Here is a 22983-nt window from a genome sequence, read left to right as displayed (position 1 = left end):
CATGCAGTTCATCATCTTCATCTTCTTTATTTTCTTACCTTAGTGTAGGCATCATATTGACTTAGAACGTTAAAACGCATCCCAAAATAACAACTCTGATACCCCCTAAGCGTATTTTCTAGCTGCAAGTTATAACTATCTTTCTGTTCAATCTCACCTTAGTCCCAACTAAGACATCCAAAAACACCATATTCAACCATAAATGAGACTTACTTGTATGAGCAAACCAGAATAAATTTAATTTATTTAAGTAATAAATATCACTCCATCTGCATTTTCTAGAAAATGTGCACTTCATCAAGGAAAGACCCCAAAGGGAAAATCCCGACAAAAAAAAAAAAAAAAAGTTCGTGACACATTGGGCGGAGAGCCTTGCTTTGATGATTTCATGTCAAGTGAGGTCATATTAATCCATTGACATCTTTCCAGTGTAAGTGAACACGGTCTAGTCTGGAATAAAAATGAATTAAAAGGCAATAAAATCAAATAAGTTATCAGTGGAGATGGCAATGGCCGCCTCCCCAACAAAATGAGAGAACATTCATTCACCTTTCCTATCATCTATCAATGAGAATGATCCTTCTACCTGTGAAAGAATGGTAAAAAATTTTGAATTTAGGATGTATATAAATGGTCAGGTTAAGCAAGCTTCTTAGCTCGTCCACTTGAAGGAGCACCGTCCTCCTTTTTGGTCCCAGATGCCTCGGGCTTTCTAGCCCAAGCAGGTGCTCTGTCAGGCTCATAACGATAGTCATAGAAAAGCTCCTCCCCCGCATTAATTCGTTCTTTGGCAAATATACCCACCCGATGATCCCCTGCAACCATAATGACCTGCAACACAATGGTTCAGCTTGAGCATAAAATAATAAATGGCAAAAACATTTTAATGGACCTCCACACGTTCTACAAACAATATAAAAACTGCAGAAGACAACATCGTCTTTACTGCATGAAAAAGGCAGTCTAATGTTACCTTCGCATAACAATTAGGATCGGGAGAATGGTTGGCAAACTTCAATTTGTCACCCTTTCGATAAGCATCAAGAACAAACTGAAAATGACAGAATCAAGGAATCAACATTAGCTAAGAATATAGAAAGAGAGAAGGGATTGCATCCTTAAAAAAAAAAAAAAAGTAAAAAAATGAAAGGGCATGCCTGATCATTTAGATTGAAGAGAAATGAGGAATTTTCACGGTCATATATCTTTCCACGCTTATCTGCTTCCCGATGTGAAATCAACTCCCCAGTGTACTCACCAAGGTATTCATGCTTGCCAACGCTATTCTGAAGGATGGTCAAAAATTAAACAGTAAGTGGAAAATAGAAAAACACAACTTAAGGGCAACTTCAGGTTGAGAGGCCCCATATTACCTTCAAGAAAGCTCCCCATCCAGAAACATCTGATCTTCCAAGCAAGACCTGTACATACATGGCAGGCAAGCCTTGTCAACAACAGATATGAAACTTTAATAATTTTCTGGTGTCAGTTACAATGCCTATCCCACACACGGAATAAGCATAAAAAGACAGGCACTTTTTTTTTTATGTTCTAAAAGTTAAATAAATGAATTTTGTTATTTATTTTTTCAGCCAATACAAATGTCCTTGTCCTCCAACCTCCCCTCCACCCTACAAAATCCAAAGCATATCACCCTTCGCCTTGGATAACCATGAGGCTTCTTGCATGCTTTCTATAAGATACCGTTGTACGACAAATAAAATTTATTATCCCTATTGTCACTTCCAGGTGCTTCAAGGCCCAAATGCAATCACTATTCATCTTTTGAGGTAAACAAGCACACCAGAACGGACTATATTTTAACAGTCATCTTCCATATCTGGAAACTATAAATGAGATTGATATATCAATACTTCTAAAGAGTTGTTGAAGAAAAAATTAGAACATTTCCCCTTTGATTTAGCCAGTTAAAAAACATTTGATGTACATATCTGAGTGAACAAAACATTAAGGAATTTAATACTTGTAAGACAGGACACCTATTTCAAAACAAGGGGGCACTTATTGATTCAATGATTAGTTAAACATTAAATAACTATATATTGAAGCATATCCGCACCCATACACATGCACTTATCTAAATGGAAGGGGCAACTAAACGAGATGGAACAGACACCATTACCCTTTGCTGTTGTTTGAGAAGAAGCTTCATATTTCTGCATTCATAATTGTCACCACTTTGTGGAGGAACCCCAAGACTACCAGTGCCATCACCACAACTGCAATGCCAATTTCAAAGGATCAGATCCTAGAAGCAATATGGAAAGTTGGAACAGAAAAACACCATCCAAGTAATAACTTCAGATTTAAAAATAAAAAATAACGAATCAAAATGAGGAGCTCATTGACCATTACAAGCGTTGATCTGATTCAGCTACTCCCAAAATTTTAAATCCAGACACACTTCTAACTGCAAAAGAACATATAAAGACCTTTTGCTTTGGATAGGCCAAAGTAGACAAGGCACTAGTAGCTGAAACTACATTTTGATTCAAGATGCCAATAAGTTACTCTCATGCAATACTAGGTGCATTTATAAGAAATTTTATTATGTTAACAAGAATTAGTTATAGATATTTTTATGAATTAGTAGTGAACTAATAGTAAATAGATGTCAAATAGCATAAATAAACGATATGGAAGCATGTAAGATCTCCAAAATCGATTGGAAAGCATATTAAGCTATATCACAGGCAAAGTTAACATAATCCTTTCCCAAGACAAAAGACCCATAACATATAAAATTAACAGCAATGATGCCGACTAAAATTAGTATCTCTTTTCAATGCTACTTTAGAATATTTTTAGGTGCAGGTGTACATCCATTTTTCCCCATTGAAGGCTGCCAAGTGACACGAGAAGGAAAAGGGAAAATCAGAGTCAGAGCTCACCTGACCCAACAGTTTCTACAAACATCTGGATCACATTCCCTGTCTGCAGCAAAGCATGGGCACTGACGGCTTCGACATTGACTTTTAGCACAATGGCAACCTCTAAATCGATTCTTGCAACTCTTAGGACATCTATATAAACGTGCAAATGCCAGGAGAAAGAGAATACATGGATCAGCATCAAGATATCATCAATGCATGTGATAAACATAAATCTATATCAAGATCAAAGAAATCTAAAGCAGCCAAAATTGATAAGGCCTGAGGAATGAATTGATTAAATATTTTCAACGCAATTCAGCTGTAAAAATAACAGCTCACCCGCAGTATTTTTCACAGCAGGTCCCGTTTAAAAGGCAAGAACATTGCTTTCCGCAAGCTGTTTGACAACCACACGGATTATACTGCCGGCATGGCTGATCTTTCCTCTCGGTAATCCTTTTCCTAATTGAATGATATGCAGCTGATTTCCAGGTATATTTTAAACGACGGACTCTAGCCCTTCTACGTAAGAACCTTGATCTCCGTCTTACTTCATTATTTCCCTAGAGTTATTAAAAAAAAAAGAAAAAGAAGAGAATGAGAAAACAGAGTCAAAAAGGTCCTCATGTCCAACCTGCAAAGCTAGGTCAAATTAATTACTAACCATGGTTCCATTAAGGTCAAACTTGGAATACCCTTCAAGAAGAGATATAAAACCATCAGCTGCATGACAAGCCACTTTATTGTCAGAGCAGGTCATGTATTGGAAAACTTCCCAACATGTCTTCAATCCATTTAAAAGATTCCTGGCAATCAAACAGCTGGCATGACAAAGAATAAACTGTAATTAGAAGGAGAATCGATTTACTGGAAGGAAACCCGAAAGATATTAGTGCAAATAAAATCTTAAACATTTAGTGTTACTAGCAAATAAGAGAGGTGATTCAAAAACTACATAAAGGAACTCTTAGACTACAAGTCCTGATGATTGTCTGAATTTTGAGAAAAAGGAGGAAAGAAAATTAATATCATAACTGCTACTTTTAACAAACACTTACAGCAAGACCTATAGAAAAAGAATTGGAAATACCTACCAATCCATTGAATTTGATGATGGTAGATTCTTTTACATAAAATTAAAAATAAGCAGGCAACAGCTTTCATAGAATTAATCAACGTGGATTCTATCTAGTGTATATAAAAGCCAATTCAATATAACAGAGAAAGCAAGAATTCATTAAAATGCACTGTAAACTCCATAAACTAACCTATTCCTGCCAAAAATCTCCACACCTTTTTCAAAAAGACCTTTTTCGATAGCTTTCCAAGATTTATGATCACTTAGTTCTTGTTTACCTAAGTTTTCATCCACAAACTCTTCTTTTCTCAGGCCATCATTGCTATTACTCCAAGCCAAATCATTAATAGTCTCACTAGAAGGAACTTCGGAAACTTCTCCTTGCACTCCCTCCTTTAATGGCCACTCTTTCCTTCTAGACCTTCCTGTATTTGGAGATTTCACATTCTTCTGCAAAAAAGACTTAGTATCTTCATTTTCTTTCTGTGCATTAGACCTGAGTTTCATATCTCTAGGAGAAACACCTCCACTCACAACAGAATCAGAATCAGAAGCTGTCATCTTCTTATGCCTCTTGCGCCTGCAAAGTAAAACACGTTCAGCTACTCGCTTGCTATTCCTCTTGAAAATTCCAGATTTTCCAGCAATTTTATTCTTAGAAGATGATAACTGGGGAATTGGTGAGGAGCCTTCAAGCCTAGGTCCAATCTCTGAGTCACTACTTCCTGAAAGATTTTTAGCAGTGGATGAAGCACTTTCACTTTGGCAAGACTTTACCTTCCTCCTACCAGATGGACCAGAAGATTTCTTACGGGATGGCATTCGTGCCGTAACACCATCAGATGAAGAGTTTGACTTTTCTTCGGTATTTATCTGAGAGCTAACTGTGCCATTTCTTTCTGACTTCAGTACCTACCATTAAACAATTCGATCCTGTGTAAATATATGGAATTCAACTTTTAAAGAGACAAGAGAGCAGCCAAAAATATACCGAACGATAGCAATGTGAGCCACACGGTGCATTTTCTTCATCTGGATGGTTCCATGGAGGTTGTTTATCAGCCTGACAATATAATGTATTAAGAAAATAAGAATCTAGGAGCTGAGCAACATACTCGGATAATTTTAAATAATTAGAATTGCATGACCAACTCACAGGAAAGATAAGGTCTTGAGAACATCCATGTAATCTGCAATCAAAGACCTGCCAAATACAGAAAAAAAAAAAAAAGGATACAATTAAAGAAGACAACAAAAAGCAACACAGAAGATGATAAGAGCATGAAAAGTGCTTACAAGGCATCGTCTACAAAATAAATTGTCAAAAGAATCAAGAGCTGCTTCAAGATCTTTTTCAAGAAAGGAATTCCAATTTTGTGCTTCAATACCCCCATTCTGGGAGGCCCCAGCATCCTTCTCCTCCTTCATAAGTCTTTCATATCTTGCCTGTATAAGATGTTTGATGGTGTTTCATATCTCTGTAAAGCCAGCACAAAGAGAATGGGAAACAGCTGGACCAAAGTTTACACTATGACCAGTTTTATCAGAAAACAAACAGGAGAGAAAACAATCCCATTGAAAGGAGCTTAGTTGCTCAAAAAGGGCCAGTATAAAACAAATCAAAGGCCAACACTGCAATTTCCAGCAAGGGTGCATACCTTGATTTCAGATGGACTTCTAGATAAACATTGTGCTAGCGATTCCAGTACCGGATCAGACAAACCATCTTCCTTGATGGTCATGCTGGCAATTATATAACAGGATGATGCATAATTATTACCTATAATTGGATCTTTGGATAACAATTTTAAGAAACCTTGTAAGATATGCTATAGCCTTATAGGTCCATGAAATCAATATGAACATTTTTAGAACAGGAAGATACATGAATCATGAATGCAGTATCAATTAAGTTTCATACAACATGGTTTGAAACATCCTGTAGAGATAGTTATTGGTTCATGCAGTAAATACAATAATTTTTGTAACCATGTAAGGATATTTGAATTTGGTACAAAGTAGCATAATTAACTAAGCTTGTTTTTCCTTTCAGAAAAAAAAAATCCACTTATTTTCCATAAAAAAAAAGTTAACTAAGTTAATTAACATGTCAAACAGCCAAAAGTTGCAAAGAAACCCCTAAAACAACAGAACATCCAAAAGATTGCAGAAAAGTTTTCTTCACCCCTAATTTTCCTTTCAAAATAATTGATCTCTTACCCCGCGTTTTTCACAATCTTGTAAGGCATCCTGTAACTATCAACCTTTCTACAATTATTAATTCAAAACTAAATAGATTATGTATATTTTGTCATTAAAATTTAAAATACATCATTTATACATGGATAATTTTCTAACTGCTAGCAGAAAATAGCAACAAATAAAGAAATTATACATCTTTCGAGACTATTTCCAGGTTCTCCGCAAGAACAGGAAGTAAAAGCAACAAAATATGCTTCAAGATAGGAAAAAGAAGACAAAGAGAACACAAACAGGATTATGATCACAATAGATAATATGATTATACCAACCGAAGAATAAAATCTTCAGATTCCACAAAATCTCTTTTTTCCTCGTCTTCCTCATTTACTTCCTCCTCACTGTCACTGCAGATAAGTGCTTCACCACCACTTTGATCATAGTAGATTCTTCTTCGACCAACCACTGATTGATCCTCTGTCATTCTTTGATTTCTATAGCCAAAGAAATGAAAATTAACTGATAACTCAAACAAGAAAAATTAAATTTTTTCAAAAGATAAGGAAAACAATTCAAGTTAAACAAACAAAAAGGTTCACTTTAGGTTACCTGTTTTTATAGAAATTCAAAGATAAATGCCAAAAATCAGCAATCAAACAAAAGCATGTTTTACCCAAAAGCAAATCCTTCAATTTTTCATATCAATTTTCTAAAATTAGATGAACACAAGTGGCATTTTAGAAACATATAAGTCAAACATTTTTAATAGCACTCTATATATAAATACACAGAGTAAGAATATAAAAAACAAGAAAATCAGACAAATATTCTAGTTAACCTCACAAACCTGTCTAGAAATATCCATGTAGTATAAGGAGGTAATTTTTTCACTTCTGTAAGCTTAATGGGACGAACAGCATTCTTGACTGGAATACTAGATCCCATAAGAACTGCTGTAGAAGGTTCTTGACAGCTATGATTATCCTTATCCCCATTACTTATGTCAAGACCATTTTGCATACCAAGTGCATCTTTTTGCCTCTTTGTCAATAGATCTGAAACACTATCAGCATCACTAATCAAATTGCTTCTTCGTTCATTTGACAATTTATAAAAGAGGTTTGTTATGCCACCCAATTTTTGCCTGTTTTCTTCCAATCTTTTCTGGAAATTAAAATGAAGTCAAACTGATTAGCATATATACCATTATCTAAGCCAATGAATAATTAGATAACCTAGAAATGCACCTTTACAGAAACAGATCTGTCCGCTGAAACTTGCTTCTTTAATGAATCAATTACCGATAAAACCTCCTTAACAGTCGATGTATTTTCTTCAATTTGTGTCATCTGTGTAAAATTAAAAAAGCAATGCAAACTTACCAATGTAGGACGATAAAATTATATACAATTCGAGAGAGAAACATATACAAAAAACAATTTTTCAACAAAGACATTTTAAAATTAATTCAACAAAAGGAAAAGAAGAACAAATTGACCTAACAAACAAATCCTAAAATCAATCCGTTTCTGTTGCATTTTCTGCTTATAAACTTGTCAGTTATAAACTATATATTAATGACGTAATAATCCATAAAAAACAAAATAAACTATCAAATTACTTAATCAAATTAAATTCAATTACAATCAGCTAAATTTAACAAAATGCAGCTATTTCCTTCTATCAAATAAGTCCAGAATTCAGAAAAAAAAAAGTTGAAAAAATAAGTCAGAGAAAAATAGTTCAACAAGAATCAGAACGAAATAAAAGAATCATCTACACATGTCAGAGAGAGAAAAACGAAACTGAAAAGGCGAGAGTTACCGAGGAGTCCTTAGGAGGCTCCGATCTATCCACCGAAGCAGAAAGCGAAGATTTCGCCGCCATTTTCGGAGAGAAAGCCGGTTCGAGTCGGAAACAGTAAATTTGAGGATCCGGATCGGGATCCAATTCATAAGAAGGCAATGCTGGCTGAGTAAACCGAGAAAATTAGGGTTGAGAAGATTTGGCGGGTCAAGCTTCAAACCCTAATTGCAACATCTCTCGTTCCCTCTCTTAATTTTTCGGGTTGGGTGTTCGGCTTTTGGTTTTAATTTTTTTTTGTCTTAAGAGTTTTTTAATTTGGGAAATTTTATGACAATTTTAATTTCCAATAAAATAATAAATTGGGGTTACAAAAGTAAAATAAATTTTTGGGGGGAAAGAAACATGGCAATCTGGTTTGAATTATATACCGTAGAAAACTTCAACAACTACAATGCCTTGTTTGGATAGACATCTAGAATTCCTTTTTTTGCTTTTTATTTTCTTTTTCTTTTTCTATTTTTTTTCTTTGCACATAAACTTTGAAAGTTTAAAGAAAGAAAAGTTTTATGGTCTTCAAGAGCTTTGTTTTTATAATACATCAAGAATATCAATTAGTACTATGAATTTTTATTTTGATTTTTACATATGAAAATAAAACCATATATTTTATTTACTAACATTAATTAAATTTTTAATTAATTATTCAAACAATTGTTTTAGTTTATTTAGTTTAAACATTCTTACATTCCATCATATAGATCTAATTGAAAGCTCTTAATTATATTGCTCTTTTAAATTTTAATTTAAAAAAAAGATCTAGTGATTCATTGGATTATAGTACAATTGATTACTTTATTTAGAACAATCGATTGTCTTAATCTACAATTAAAAAAAATAAAAAAAATTTCAATTATAATAATCAACTACCTTTGATAAAATGATCAACTATCATATTCAATCTAACATTGGAGTGTTTTTACATTTTACAATTTAGGTTAAGGTTAAAAAGGATTTATCCAAAGCTAAAGAGAGTCTATCTTTGGTCTTAATCAACTAAATAAATAAAGAAATCATATGAGCTGCATTAGAGAAATTATGTTCATACTATAACTTGTGTTCACATGGACTACTAATTATATTCATACTACAACATCTTGTGTTACATGGACGACTAATTGTGTTCATATTGCAACTTATCGTGTTTACATAGGTGGTTAATTGTGTTCGTATTGAACCTCTTATGTTCACATAGGTAATTAATTGTGTTCATAATATAGTTTATTATGTTCATGTGCAAATTTTATGATTTTGGACATAACTTTTGCTAAACAAAGTAAAAGGCAATCCCATCAATTTAACAACCTTGAAATAGTAACCCTTGAGTGCTTTTGAGGGATGTTTTAAGCTTATTTAAATTCAATCATTGCTTTGTACTAAAAAATTAGAGTTTTGTTTATCATCAAATAATCTTTTAGATTATTCTAAAGTTTTATATCTCTTAAATAGATTTCTTCAAGAAGTGAACTTTTTTTTCAATTTTAATCCTTAATTAGAATTCATAGAATGAAATTTTTGTATCTCATAAAATTTAATCTTAGTAACCAATTTTTATTATTGCTATCTAATATCAATATCGAGCTTTTACTCACATTTTTTGTAAGTTATATATATATATTTTTAATAAGTTTTTTGTATCAAATGACCTTAAACACTTTAATCACTCATTACCGGCACCACAATCTCATTATTATTGCTATATTTATATTAAAACATATATCTCTTCCATAAATTTTAATTTTATTATAATAATATCTAATATTACCACTACCCGTCCATCCAAACGTGCCTTTGAACAATTCTTTTTTCTTTCAAAAACAAAGCATTGACCAAAAAATTCTTAGCAATCAAAAGAACATAAATTAACAATCATTTTCGGGCACACTTAAATTGACTTTGAACATGTGAATCGCGAGTGGTATTTGTTGAAGCCAAAGACAAAGGACATCTACATGAACATTTAGGTTTATTTCCAATATTATTATTTTATGTAACGATATTAAGTGATTTATAAGGTTGTCATGTCTAATAAACAAGTGAATTATCTAAACCCTTTTATTAATGTAAATTTTATATATATATATGATGTGAGAAACAAATACTAATAAAATTTTAAGATTTTATGTGGATTTAAATATTTAATTAAATTATAATTTATTAGTTGATTATTTAGTAATATAACTGTTGATTATATGAATGTAATATTAGATTATAAATGTAATTTTAAAAGAATATTAGTAAAAAAAATGGGAAAAATAGAAAAAAAAAAAAAACTGTGGCAACTAATGTTGACTAATGAAGGTTTGAATTTGAAAATTGAAATACAACAAAATTGGAGTCAAAATAAGCAAATCCAAGAATACAATGGTTCATTATCAAACGTGTTAAATGGAATAATTATGGTTTTATGAAATGATGTTGAAGACAAGGTGTGCATGAATTTTTATTTAAATTTCATTAATTTTTCTTAATTAATGTTAAATATGCAAAACTCAATATATGAAATTGTGTTTACTTATTGACTTTGAAAAAGGAGGATTTGAACAAATTGGGTTCATCTCCATTATTTTGTGTTCAACATTTCCAAATGCATTTTAAATCATCAGTTACATCTCCATTATCTTGTGTTCCTTATTTCTAAATACTTTTTAAATCATCATTTAAATATATATATATATGTAAAATTTACTGCTAAAAGTCATACTCATGTCTGCGAAGAGCGATTAAAAATGTTTTAAAAATAATAAAATAAAAAGTAATGAAAAAAAATCAAATTTGAACTTATATATTTAAATAAAAAAAAAAGAATCATGAACTTTATGATTTTTTATATATGATTAATATCTCGAATGATTCCTACAGTCTGATTTGAATTATGTACTACAAAAGCTATAATTCCTTGTTTGGATAAACATCTAGAATTCCCTTTATTGCTTTTGGTTTCCTTTTTCTTTTGTTTCTTTGCACATAAACATTGAGAATTTAAAGAAAGAAAAGTTTTATGGTCTTCAGGAGCTTTGTATTCGTAATACATCAAGAATATCAATTAGTATATACAATGATTTTTTAATTTGATTTTTACATATAAAAGTAAAATCATATATTTTATTTAGCAACATTAATTAGATTTTTAATTAATTATTCAAACAATTGTGTTAGTTTTTTTTACATTACATCATTTGGATTCCATCGCATTGATATCGTTGAAAGATCTCAATTGAACTGCTCTTCCAATTTTTTACTAGAGGGGAAAAGATACAGTAATTCATTGGATTCCAGTGCAGTTGGCTATTTTATGTTGGACAATCGATTGTCTCAATGTAAAATTAAAAAATAAAAAGATTTTCAACTATAACATTCAACTATCATACTTAATCTTATTATTATCGCTATATTTACATCAAAACATCGTTGTGTGCATTTGCGGATTTATGAATCTGGCATATGTGAAGATTTTCATGGCGGACATGAGTTGGAAAGATTTTTTTTTTTTTACGTAGAACGGAACTGCGGTAAAACTGCTAGGAGATTTTGTTGCATTCTTCCTTTGCATTTAATATCTGTAATCTTTGTCAATTATTATAAACAGGAAGATAGATATATGATTCCATTATCTCTGGTAAATCTGATTCTTTTACTTGATGTCTGCTTGACATTTGCTGAGGTTTCAATTTGCTTTTGCTTTCTATGATGTTTAAAGAGTTCAAGTTTTTTGACATATAAGGTACTTATCTAGGTAATGATGAAAAATGGAAACAGTGAACAACACTAGGAAGAAGCTTTAAAGAAGACATGTGAACAGGATCCTTCTAGTGATAGCATTAAGAACCTTGATGATTCTCGGCCAGATGACAAGGTTTAATACTACGATGAAACATGGTTTGAACGTAAGATTTTCACTCTTTTTCCCTCTTTAAATGAAAAGGAGGGATGAAATGTTCATTGGATTGGAACTATCAGGTTCACATTTTATATGCATCCAAAGTTGGCAATTCACAATACTTCAGAGTTATGGCTGCCAAGTCTTGAAACCTTTTAGCAATTAGCATTTATCAGTTTCGTATTCTAGTTTTCTTTCAAGCCCTGAACATGTTTCAATTCTCCAAATCTTCTACCTAATTCAAGTTAGAATTCTTTTCCCAAAGCACTGGACTGGATTTGTTTTTAATCTCAACACGGCAGAATGCGATTTAGATTGACTCGGTTTTATAAAAAAATCGGTTCAGATATGATATATTTTAAAAATTTATAATAGTACCATGTATAATCGGAAAAATCAAACCGAGTTCGATTCAAACTATTATCACCCTTACCCTTTCACCAGAACATTGTCTTACTGGAAAATTTTTATGAGCCAAAAAGATGACATCTTGTGGACTGAAAGCCTACCAATGTGTTGGAAACCAGAAAAGGGAAAAATAAGGATTCAAAGACAACTTGTTGGACATGCTGAAATCTTCGAATAATCATTTCTTTTCTACGAACTTGCTTGAATTGACATTAAATCCATTTCTTCTGCTAACTCGGCCTATCATTTGGGTTATTCAGGGCTTCAACGAAACTGGTTCATGGAGCTTGCTTCAAGACTGGCTGATGAGTTAAAGTGAATGCTTTTGATCACTAAAAGATTCTTGAATTAAGGAAAAGGGTTCACTGCAAATTCCATAACAAGCAACAATGCTTAAAGTCATAATCAAGAAACCATAACCAGGATTAACCATTTAAAACGTTTTAAACCAACCATTTGCTTATTTTAGAAAAGGTTTTCTAAATTTTCTTTTTCTTAGGCTGCTGCTTTTTTGACATTGCCACCATTATTACTCACCCTCCTTATAAGTGAATACTGAAAATCACCCATATTTGGAAAGAGATTTTCAGTTTTGAAATTGATTACAACACCACTGAATTAAAATTCTATTAATAGCTTAGTTGTTTATTTTAAATAAAGTTAATCAACAGATAAAACAGGGATAATATATATGGTTATGGATGAAGGAGCAAAGTCAAATTTTGCTTGATTGAATAATTTGGGTCTTTTGACATATTCCAAAACATATTTAACCTAATTTAGTGGTCTATATATGTCTTTTCCACGCTAATTATTACATGAAAATCATGCTGTAAATGAAGTTGTCGATTACTTAATTTTACTGTAAAAAGTTTAGATGATTGTAGAAGAAATTAATTTTAAGATTTAGGATCAAATTTTGTTACTTAATTTCAATTTTTTAACATAATAAAAAGGGATAATTTAAAATTTGTCACATTTATGCTTCAACCATGCAATTTATAAACATAACAATGGGATTAACCTGCAAAATCAATTCAGAGGAAACTGCAAGACAACTGGATTTTTTTTTCTTTTATCCATATTTTTCCATGGATTCCCTCGACAATCATATAATTGAGATTTAAATTCGAAATTCTTTATTCTAAAATCAACTTTAATATCTAAAATTAGTAATTTTATAATTTATTTTTCAATGCCAAAGAACTCAAAACTCATGGAGGAATAATTTGCATCAAAAATCAAGGAAAATAATTTTTTTTTAATTCATTAAGGGGATTTCTAAGTAAATACACATACTCACAAACATGTACTTATTTTCTTTAGAACAAGAAGCCTTATATTATTATATTATATCTATATGAAAATCAATTCTGAAATAAATGAGATTATAGTTTAAGGAAAAATACAAATTTGTCCAAAGAAAATGTTGTCCTTAAACTTGAAATTGATTTTGACTATAGTCTCCACCATATTGTTTCTATTCGGACTGATTCAACCTATTCTTTTTTCAGATAATTATAACATTGTCTTATTTATATATATATATATATATATATATATATATATATTAGTTATAAGCTTTTCTTTGACATAATTTTTCAGAAAGTATTTGCTTACAACAACTTGTTGGATTTAAATTTTATTTCTAAAGTTCTTAATACAAAGATTGAATCGAATTTGGATTGACAACAAAAAATAATTTTTTTATCAACTAGATTAACTGTAAGGCTTGTGGGTTATATAGTTTATAAATAAGGTGGTGTCAAATTAAAATTTAAAGTAGCCCTTTAATTAGCTACGTACCAAATTAAAATTTGCACATATTTCTTGTACAATATGGGTGCCTGTAAATAGGGAAAAAAATATTGAGAGAGAGAGAGGGAGGCATAAACCAAACAAGTAGTTATCGTTTCATTTCAGTTCTTGAAACCCACATTCCCCATTAATACCACCTAAAGGGCAACGAATGGCTAAAGATGATTGGGATTGTCGTGGCCACTTTAAAACCTCACCTCAAAAAAATCACAAAATCAACAATCTTTCCAAACTAGGGAAGACTCCTAAACACTATTAATAATTGAAATTATGAAAAAAAAAAAAGCCCTGAATTGCATTTACTTCATTGTTTTTCTTCTTTTCCTGTTGTGGCACTCGCCTGCTCCTTTGACAGGTTGCTACAGTTTTTTTTGTCAATGCAAAAGTTAATAATAAAAAAACCTAACCATTAATCTTATATGAAAGCAGCCGAGTTTCATAAGATTTTATTTTATTTTGTTTTTGTTCATTCCAATTGCTTGTTGTAAAAAAAGAAGTATACATCAACAGATGCATGGTCATGTGTCGGCAAATTTCACATGATTAATATATATAATAAGTTTATGTTGTTGTTTATTTGATTTTACAAAGGTTTTTTTTTTTCTTTTCGTTGCTTCCTATTCCCTGAAAAAGGTGAAAATAACAACCATGTTTGCCAGGTTCCATATTCAGCAGCTGATACGAACTAGAAATGAAATTCATGAGAGGCTGGTTATATATATATGAATTTGAGATTTAATCCAAACAATTTATACATTTAAAGTGGATAATAAATTTTTAATAAAATTGAAATTTAAACCTTGACGCCTATATTCAATTGTCAATATAAAAAAGGATAAAGATTAAACAAAACACTTGATTTCACAATTGTAACCTAATTTTGAAAGAAAAAAGTTAGTGGTGTACGGAGAAAAACTATATGTGTTATTATGTAAAAGAAGTCGTAATTGATTAAAACCTTTCCTCCTTGTAATGCCTGTGCATAGAAAGAAAAGAAATTCATGTTAGTAGCCAAAAGGGGGACCATGAGAGCTAGTCTGCCTTCTATTTCTAGGTGTTTTACTAATCAAAAAGGTTTTCACTTTCTTTCTAAGTGGTCCAACTGTTTAACGTAAGTCCAAGGAAAAGAATTTGAACCTTTTTTTTTTTTTATTTAATTGAAATCTTGAGCTGGGAAGATAGCTCGCTAGCTAAGGCTAGCTCATTATACATTGAAATTTATATCAATAGTAACAAGAAATCGAGGGTTATCAGTAGTAATTGTACGTTTTGTTGATAGAATTTAAACTTTTGTTTTAATAATCAAGATTCAAACTGTCAACGTCCAATAAAAAAATAAAAAATAAAAATTACAATCAAAGATGCTTGAATTATATATCAATGACCCCAAAAATTGTTTGGTTGTGAAAGGAATATGACATTAATATAGTGATATATATCTTTAAGATATGAAAAAGGATATAATTATATTAAAATTAAAAGAAAATATCCAACCAATTTTATAACTTAGAGTATTTTAAAATTGTGTCTAACTCGAAAATATTTATCTAAAACTCGACCGAAGTGAGTGAACAAAGTAATCTGATTTGTGAATAGGTATGTTATAACTTGACTTTATGCCTTTTTGAGGTTGAAGACAGCAGATGGGAAGATAAAGCCTAATCCAAATTCTAATAGCAACAAGCAAAAAGCAAAATGTGGGGGAAAGAAAATGCTTTCACAGCCTCAGCCTGGCTTATCTTGAATCTTAACCAAGGAAACAAACCAATCACAGCCAACCACCTGTCAAAGCACCAACTGGATAATGTGATATTGCCTTAACACCAAAAAGCTTTAGCATGGTAGACAAGGTGGCGAAAATATGTGTATATAACAAAACCAAGATAGAATTCCAAAAATAGAAAGTGTCTGAAAGAATAGAGAAAGAGAGAATGGGAAAGAATGAGTGGAAGTGATAAGAGAGAGAGCGTAATGGCAAAATGGGAAAAACAAAAGGAGTAGTTTGTCTGAATGAATGATGAAAGCGATCTAACAATTAACGGCACCAAAATTATTGTCTTTTTTTTTTCCTAGGTGAAAAAAAAGGTGCAAAGAGGGACCAATGCGTGCAAAGTCAAGTCCCAGTCGCAGTCACAGTCACATTCATCAGCCACTCAAATAATACTAATAATAATCAACAAGTGGAAGGGAGGAAAATCAGTATTTTCTGAAAGGGTGTTTGAATGATTTTAATTTTAATTGATGACTTTTTTGCAAGAACGACAGCAGAAGAAATTGCAGCCGTTGAAGAAATCCCATAAACGGAAAGCCACAACTTTAGAAGGCAAAGAAAGTTAACCCCACAGCAAACCCCTTTGGTTCTTTTACTCTTTTCGATTCCTTTGCTTTGCTTTCATTTTCGTGCACTTTTTCCCCACTACTGCTCCATCACCAACTAGTTCAACTCCATTTTTTTTTAACTTCACATGGTTAAGAAAGAGAGTTAAGGGTTAAAGAAAAAAAAAAAACAAAGACATGAATCTGTCTGTCTGAGGATTTGGCAGTGTGTTTCGTAGATCCAGTGCAAAGGAAAAGGATCTAATAAGAACAAATAGAGAGAGAGTCTTTTCTGTTTAAGCTGCTATTGGACAGACTATCTTTGTTCGCTTTTGCATTAGTTTGAGCTTTTGTCCACTTCTTATCCCCTTCGCTGCCATTGCTTAAACCTTACAACTTACATTCAAATCATATTTTAATTTTGTTTATTTGCAAATTGATTTTTTTAATACGTTGGGAGTAATAATCATACATCATTAAATATCAATTCTGTTAACATATATCATTATATTTGATCATGCTTTTACTTGGGTACATAATGATATAGAAAGGAATGTAAAAAAAAAAAAGGGGGGGGGGGGGAGAGATAGAAGGGAATAATAAGGATCTGCCTAAAAAAAGAAAGGGAAGTATTAAGGATTTAAGGAGCTTTGGGGGAGGGGGGGGGGGATGATTCTTTGCTTGAGAGCTTGTAAATGGACCCATTGACATTTTTGCAGCAGCACTTCACAGTTCATCACATGCAAAATGTGATTAGAGATTCTGACATGAAACCTAAAAGTGATGCTCATAATGCTTTTTTTTTCAGCTAACAGTTCTACATGATTTTTTTTTTCAACAAAGAGCATAACCCCCTTATAAAAGAAAAAAAGAGAGAAAATCATGGATTAAAATTAAAATCATGTTTTCGCAAAATCTCTTTAATCATTAAATCAAAAAGTGGTAGACAATTCTACATGAAATTTGCCAACAGTATTTGTTTGACTAATTATATGTATACACCTTGACATCTTTTAATAATTAAAAATATGATAACAAAGTGTTCTTTTATTACTATTTGATTTCTTTGTTCATCATATAGAAATTTTGATTTAGGGTTAGCATTTTCTTCTCTACTTTGACAAAGATATATGTAAATAAAAACATTCAATTATCAAAGCCTGTTCAATTTGAAGGAGATGTGCATGAATGAGTTTTAAAAAAATAATTCTGCATATTTAATTCTACAGGATAATGGTGATGATGACAGAAGGTGGCCTTGACCTTTCTCCTTATAGAATATTTTCCTCTTTTCAAAAACCCCTCTGCCCCATATGGTAGTGATTAAAAAAATTAACACTGACGCCCCAGATGACGAAATGACAATTCCTTTTTTATTCATTGGGTTTCTATATCTTAATGCAAAAGGACATAATGGAATCATTCACAATTGAACTGATCAAATAACATTAACTTTTTTTCACATCCAAAATAAAATAAAGCTGATGGGGGGAATTTCCATCCATATTTAAAGCCAAGACACACCCTTTATCCTCGTACACTACTCCACCTCGCAGGTTTTAATTATTAGACTTGAAAAATCAGTTCCTGAGGCCATAGCCAATGAAAATCTCTGCCTCAATTTCTATTCTTTTGATCTTCTGTATAGGGTAAAACCCAAGATATTGAACCAGTACTCCTCTTTTACCCTTTTAAAGTCATTTTCCTCGTAAACGGACAGGGGTTAAACCCAAAGTATACACTTACCCAAATACCCTTTTGGTCTCTCTCTCTCTCTCTGTTTCTTTTCCCTTGTAATGTCCTTTTAAAAAGCAGTGGGGGTCAAGATGATAACTTGATAAGTCCCTCTCGTCATTATAGCCATGTCTGACTGATTCTGTTTTCAAAGAACTGATTCAAAGGACACAAATGATGGGTGACTATTCATCACCATCCAGTGATATTTCCAAGATCAAATCAATTTTCCCAGTTTTGTATGTAAACATGCAATTTTCTCCCTTTGTTTTCCTTTCTGATTCAGAATCTTTAGCTATATTTTCCTTCTTATTTTTTCTTTCATCAATCGATCCATGGTAATGCTGTGTAACTCCAATAGGGAAACTCAAGTATTTTTCCTCAAGGGGTCAGAAACAAACTAATAAAAGAGAAGCAGCTACCAATAATTTATAGTTGCAATAGAAAATGGGGTACAACAATAATGCCAGCTGTATAGTGCGGCAATGCAATTGTATTAAAGACAATAGAAAAGATCAGCAGTTTTAGTCAGAACTCAGAACATTTAGTTCAAAGTTTCCGTTGGTTTGTTAGTTTGACCGATGCCAAACAACAACAACTCCAAGAGTGCTGGAATTTTCTTTTCTTTGTTTTTTTTTTTTTTTTCTCGTTCCAATAATTTCCCGCAATTCTTCCCTTTGGCTCTCTAAGAAAGTTGCAGAGGGAAGAAAATTAAAAAAGGGAGTTATCTCAAAGCATTGATCTTCACATGCTCACAAAACCAACAAGGTGAGAGAGGGGGGTTAATTAGTGAAGATTTATGGCTACTTTTGGATGGGTCAGGAGGGTCTCATGAGTGAGTAGAACCCATTTTTCTGCAGCCAAGTTTGGGAAGGTCTAATCTGGGACGGGAATCCTGATGATGCTGCAGCATTTGCAAAGAATTGGTGAGGACCCGATTGCCATTGTTGATATTCACTGGTAGACAGTGACAGATCACTCTCAATTCGGCTTCCATTGCTGCCGCTTGGAAAATGAATCTAAAAATTACGATGTGTGAAAGAAATTTAGTTGAGCTTTCCTAGTATATATAAATCTCCAATCAAGCAAAATTACCAATTATCAGCCTAATTGTAAATAAAAACCTGATAAGTTGATGGATTAACGTGCGGAGGAAAAATGTGAAACATATGGTTCTCTCCAGGTCTCCTCAGCTGTCCATATCTTTGCATTTCATCAGACTTACCTAAGGCTGGAGATTGAATGTGGGTTTGGCTCAACAGCTGCATTGTTTCTGCCTCGCTATATCCATCTGACCTTCGGTGATGAGCATCATCACTTCTACACGGTTCCTGCAGCGGGTTTAGCTTGAAGACATTCAGCAAAATGAAATCAATCACTACTAAAAAATAAGTAAAAAAAAAAAAAAAGAATAAGATTCTTTTTTCTAATCATAATGTGAAATTATACCAACCTTAGATCTAAATCCCCGATATTGCCAATCAGCTTCAGGTATCAGATTATGCTGATCACTCATAGCAATTTGCTTCTGAGCAACAAAATCGACATTGTTTTGCTTTGGGGTTGAATTTCCCAAGCTCAAGTCAAGGTTGTCATCTCCAGCATTACCTGAAGTTTCTAAACAATAAGCATGCACAAAAAATTTAGAATAAATCCTTAAGGGGTGATGAATAATGATCGGAAAAGAAAATTAAATATAATCCCGTACGGGCAAATTCACTTACCACCTGAGTTAAGCTCATTGTCGTATATGATGGGATCAAAGTTGGTAACAGCATCTTTGCCATTGAACTTAATTGCAGCTCTGTCATAAGCCCTACAAGAAGGGGCCAGAGAATTCAAAACTCCACCAAATCCCACCAGACTTGCATCAATTTCTCTTTTTACTGTCTTATGTTAAGTCCATAGTCTTCGAATTTAATGTTACTGGAGGATTATTTACCAGCGTATTAGATCATTTAAAACTAATTTCCATAAAAGTGAGTACCATTATAGTATTAATTGAATATTTTATTATAGTTTAAAACTGTGACATAAACCCCAAAGAAAAAAAAATTGTAACAAACGAACCTTGCTGCTTCAATCTCGGTGTCAAACAAGCCTAAATAAACGTACCTGAAAAAAAAAATTCAACTACACAATAAAGAAATGAACATTGAAGACAAACCAGAAGGAAAAGCAGAAGGGAATAGTTGGGAGTTGGGAAATGGATTTGCTAATAAAAAGGATTAAAAAAACTGTTACTTTTTGCCTAAAAATTGGCCCATTCTAGCTTCCCATCTTCCACACTTGTGCAAAGTTACTCCTCTATATTTGGAGCTTCCTCTGGGAAATCCGGTGCTTTGTCGGCGAAGTACATGCACAAATTCTTCTTTAGTTAGGTTACTCATCTGTAATACAACAAAACGAATCTTCCCTTTTATAAAGATGTGATTTCCATTGCAAAAACAGAAAAAAAAAAAAAAAAAAGCTGGACAAGACAACATGAACTATGCAATTCTTTCATCTTCTCTCAGTCTCAAGTCTTACCTGCTTCAAGTCTTCTTCATAATCTTCAATACTAAAATTTATATCTGCTTCTACTCCCCGGAACTTGATTGCTGCCCTATCATATGCCCTGCCAGAAATAAAGGAAATTTTCTTAAACCTTTGGCTATTCTTTTCTTTGGAAAATAGAAAAGCTGAGGTTGAGACTTGAGAGCTCACCGAGCAGCTGCATGTGCTGTGTCAAATCCACCTATATAATCACAGGCAACCCAAAAAAAAAAAAAAACCATCTCATACACATTAGAAACATAAAATTGCAAATACAAAATTTGTCTAAAAAATCAATGATAAAAACTAAAATAAAAGAAAAAATTAAGTAAAACTGACAAAAAAAAAAAAGACAGTCATACCTAAATAAACTTGTTTTCCACAATCCCTGTACGTTAAATGACAAATCCAAAACTACTTAAATTCTGATTGGCTCGAGAAGGAAAAAAAAAAAGGAGAAAAGAAAATTCTAGGCTTTGTTCTGATTAAATGAGAAAGAATTAGAAACTAACCAAATATGAGACTCCCATCTGCCGGTTCTTCTATAAAAAGTAACACCTCTGTACTGAGAGCTTCTTGACCTAGGTCCTCTCCTGCTTTTCTTCGTCGGCTGTGAAACTTCAACAGATTTACCGGTGGCAAGGGGCTCCGACTGACAGAATTTGACACCAACCCAGTGAGCCCGAGGGAACCCTGCTCCACCTCCGCCAGAAGTGGCACCCATTTCTGGGTCTTGATCAAGAGGGAAAAACTGCCGGGTCACAGGACCCGGGTCACTCTCCATGGACTCTTCTTCATGAGACACTGAGAACCCAAAAATCTTGCTGCTTCTCTTCTTTAAAGCTGCTTTGACTCTCTCTCCATCTTCTTCTTCCGATCCATCCTCGATCACCAAAGCTGACGAGCTTGAATTCGAAACGGATCCGACCCGTTTACCCTTCTCTTCATCTCCATCTATGGAAGTTTTCTGTGATGAACACCCCTCGGATTCATCGTCTCTTGGCTGATCAGGAGAGTCATTAAGATCCCACATTTTCCCACTCTCTCACAACTTTCTCCGCTTATGTTCTTGATAAAATTTATATAATTCAACGAACAAAACTTAAAAAAACCATCATAACTATCTTCTCTTAAGAATTAAAAAGAAAAAAAGCCCGAGAATTTTGAGAGAGCTAGAAACTCTCTTTCTCTTTGTATATAAAGCTAAAAAAAATACATGTCTGAAGGGTTGAGTATTCAAAGAAGGAGGTTTTGAAAAAAAAAACGAAAAAGAAAAAGAAAACCCAGGAGAGTTATGATTTAGCTAAAAGTTACCATAGCTAGGAAGAACTGAGCAAGGAAGGAAAAGGAGGGCCAAGACAGAGATCTTGTAAAAACCTGACTGCCCAATACAGCATAGACGTGCTTGTTTATAGTGAAAATCATTCACAATCTCCCTTATTAATTACTTTTTTTTCTTTTATATTTTTTGTTTTTCCCACTTGGGTTTTTTTTTTCTTGTTTTTCCTTTTTTTGTGCTTTGCTTTCTTTGTTTCTTTCTCTCTTTGAAACCACAGGGACTCTGGCTGGAAATTGTTATTTCAATGATTACGAATAATTGAATAAAATTTCATCCGTAATTAAGGATACATTTGGATTTTATCTTATTTTTTACGTAATATGATTGAATTTATTATATCATTAATTAAATTTAAATATTAATTTAAATAAAATTTATTAAATATAAATTTTTTATTAATTTTTTTCGATTATAATTATAATAATTTTTTTAATTACAATTATCATAATAATTATTATTATTTTTAATTTTATCATAATTAATCTTAATATCCATTTAAACAGAACCTAAGTTTAGATTCTCTCTCACTCTTTTCAGGTTTTTTTATCTTAAAATTAATATTTAATGGCAAAAAGGAAGATTTTGAGTTTTTTTTAACTTATTAAGTATGAGTTTTATTTAATTATTATAATTTATTTTTAATATTTTTATACAAAATTACATATTAAAAAACTATACTTTTTTTTTAATTTGTCATTGGTATTCATAGAAACCTGCATCATAAAATCATAGTAGTAAAATTAAAAGATGAGATAAAAAAAAAGAAAAAAAAAAAAGGGCAAAGAAAGAAAGAACCATCAATTTCTTTACTCAACTTTCCCACGTTAACCAAATCGAAAGCATTCCTTCTTCTTCTCTCTCTGGAGTCTCTATAGATTACCCATTAATGGAAATAGACAGCCGATGGACTTAAAATAAT

General features: G+C 32.3%; 2 protein-coding genes across 12 annotated transcripts; both read right to left on the bottom strand.

The window, feature by feature from the left end:
- Positions 1-384: 384 nt before the first annotated feature.
- Positions 385-8372, bottom strand: LOC111317099 (histone-lysine N-methyltransferase CLF-like). 3 transcript variants are annotated; one of them, XM_022919443.2, is made up of 18 exons: positions 7996-8372; positions 7419-7520; positions 7019-7335; positions 6504-6665; positions 5631-5715; positions 5269-5418; positions 5129-5176; positions 4964-5035; positions 4507-4884; positions 4163-4422; positions 3559-3715; positions 3234-3457; positions 2913-3044; positions 2144-2240; positions 1374-1421; positions 1158-1286; positions 974-1051; positions 447-831 (listed from the first exon to the last, which is right to left on the bottom strand). In XM_022919443.2, the coding sequence occupies exons 1-18, from the start codon at positions 8056-8058 to the stop codon at positions 640-642; spliced, it is 2694 nt and encodes an 897-aa protein (XP_022775178.2). In that variant the 5' UTR covers positions 8059-8372; the 3' UTR covers positions 447-639. The 3 variants fall into 3 exon arrangements, with proteins under 3 accessions (XP_022775177.2, XP_022775179.2, XP_022775178.2); XM_022919442.2 differs by having other exon boundaries at positions 385-831; positions 4163-4884; XM_022919444.2 differs by lacking the exons at positions 7019-7335; positions 7419-7520 and having other exon boundaries at positions 385-831; positions 4163-4884; positions 7996-8260.
- Positions 8373-18594: 10222 nt separating this feature from the next.
- LOC111317098 (floral homeotic protein APETALA 2-like) lies at positions 18595-22108 on the bottom strand. Of its 9 annotated transcripts, none has more exons than XM_022919437.2 (10): positions 21238-22108; positions 21088-21113; positions 20897-20927; positions 20720-20807; positions 20435-20580; positions 20261-20305; positions 19915-20006; positions 19644-19807; positions 19315-19536; positions 18595-19209 (listed from the first exon to the last, which is right to left on the bottom strand). In XM_022919437.2, exons 1-10 carry the CDS (start codon positions 21756-21758, stop codon positions 19009-19011), a joined length of 1536 nt encoding a protein of 511 aa, XP_022775172.1. In that variant the 5' UTR covers positions 21759-22108; the 3' UTR covers positions 18595-19008. The 9 variants fall into 9 exon arrangements, with proteins under 9 accessions (XP_022775172.1, XP_022775175.1, XP_089609467.1 ...); XM_022919440.2 differs by having other exon boundaries at positions 19315-19521; XM_089753341.1 differs by having other exon boundaries at positions 19416-19521.
- Positions 22109-22983: the final 875 nt, after the last annotated feature.

This window comes from Durio zibethinus, chromosome 24, assembly GCF_047325235.1.
Source record: "Durio zibethinus cultivar Kanyao isolate XHJ-2024 chromosome 24, ASM4732523v1, whole genome shotgun sequence".
NCBI classification, from domain to species: domain Eukaryota; kingdom Viridiplantae; phylum Streptophyta; class Magnoliopsida; order Malvales; family Malvaceae; genus Durio; species Durio zibethinus.
The sequence above is the reverse complement of the archived record's forward strand: the minus strand, read 5'-3'. Positions and strand labels throughout refer to the sequence as shown.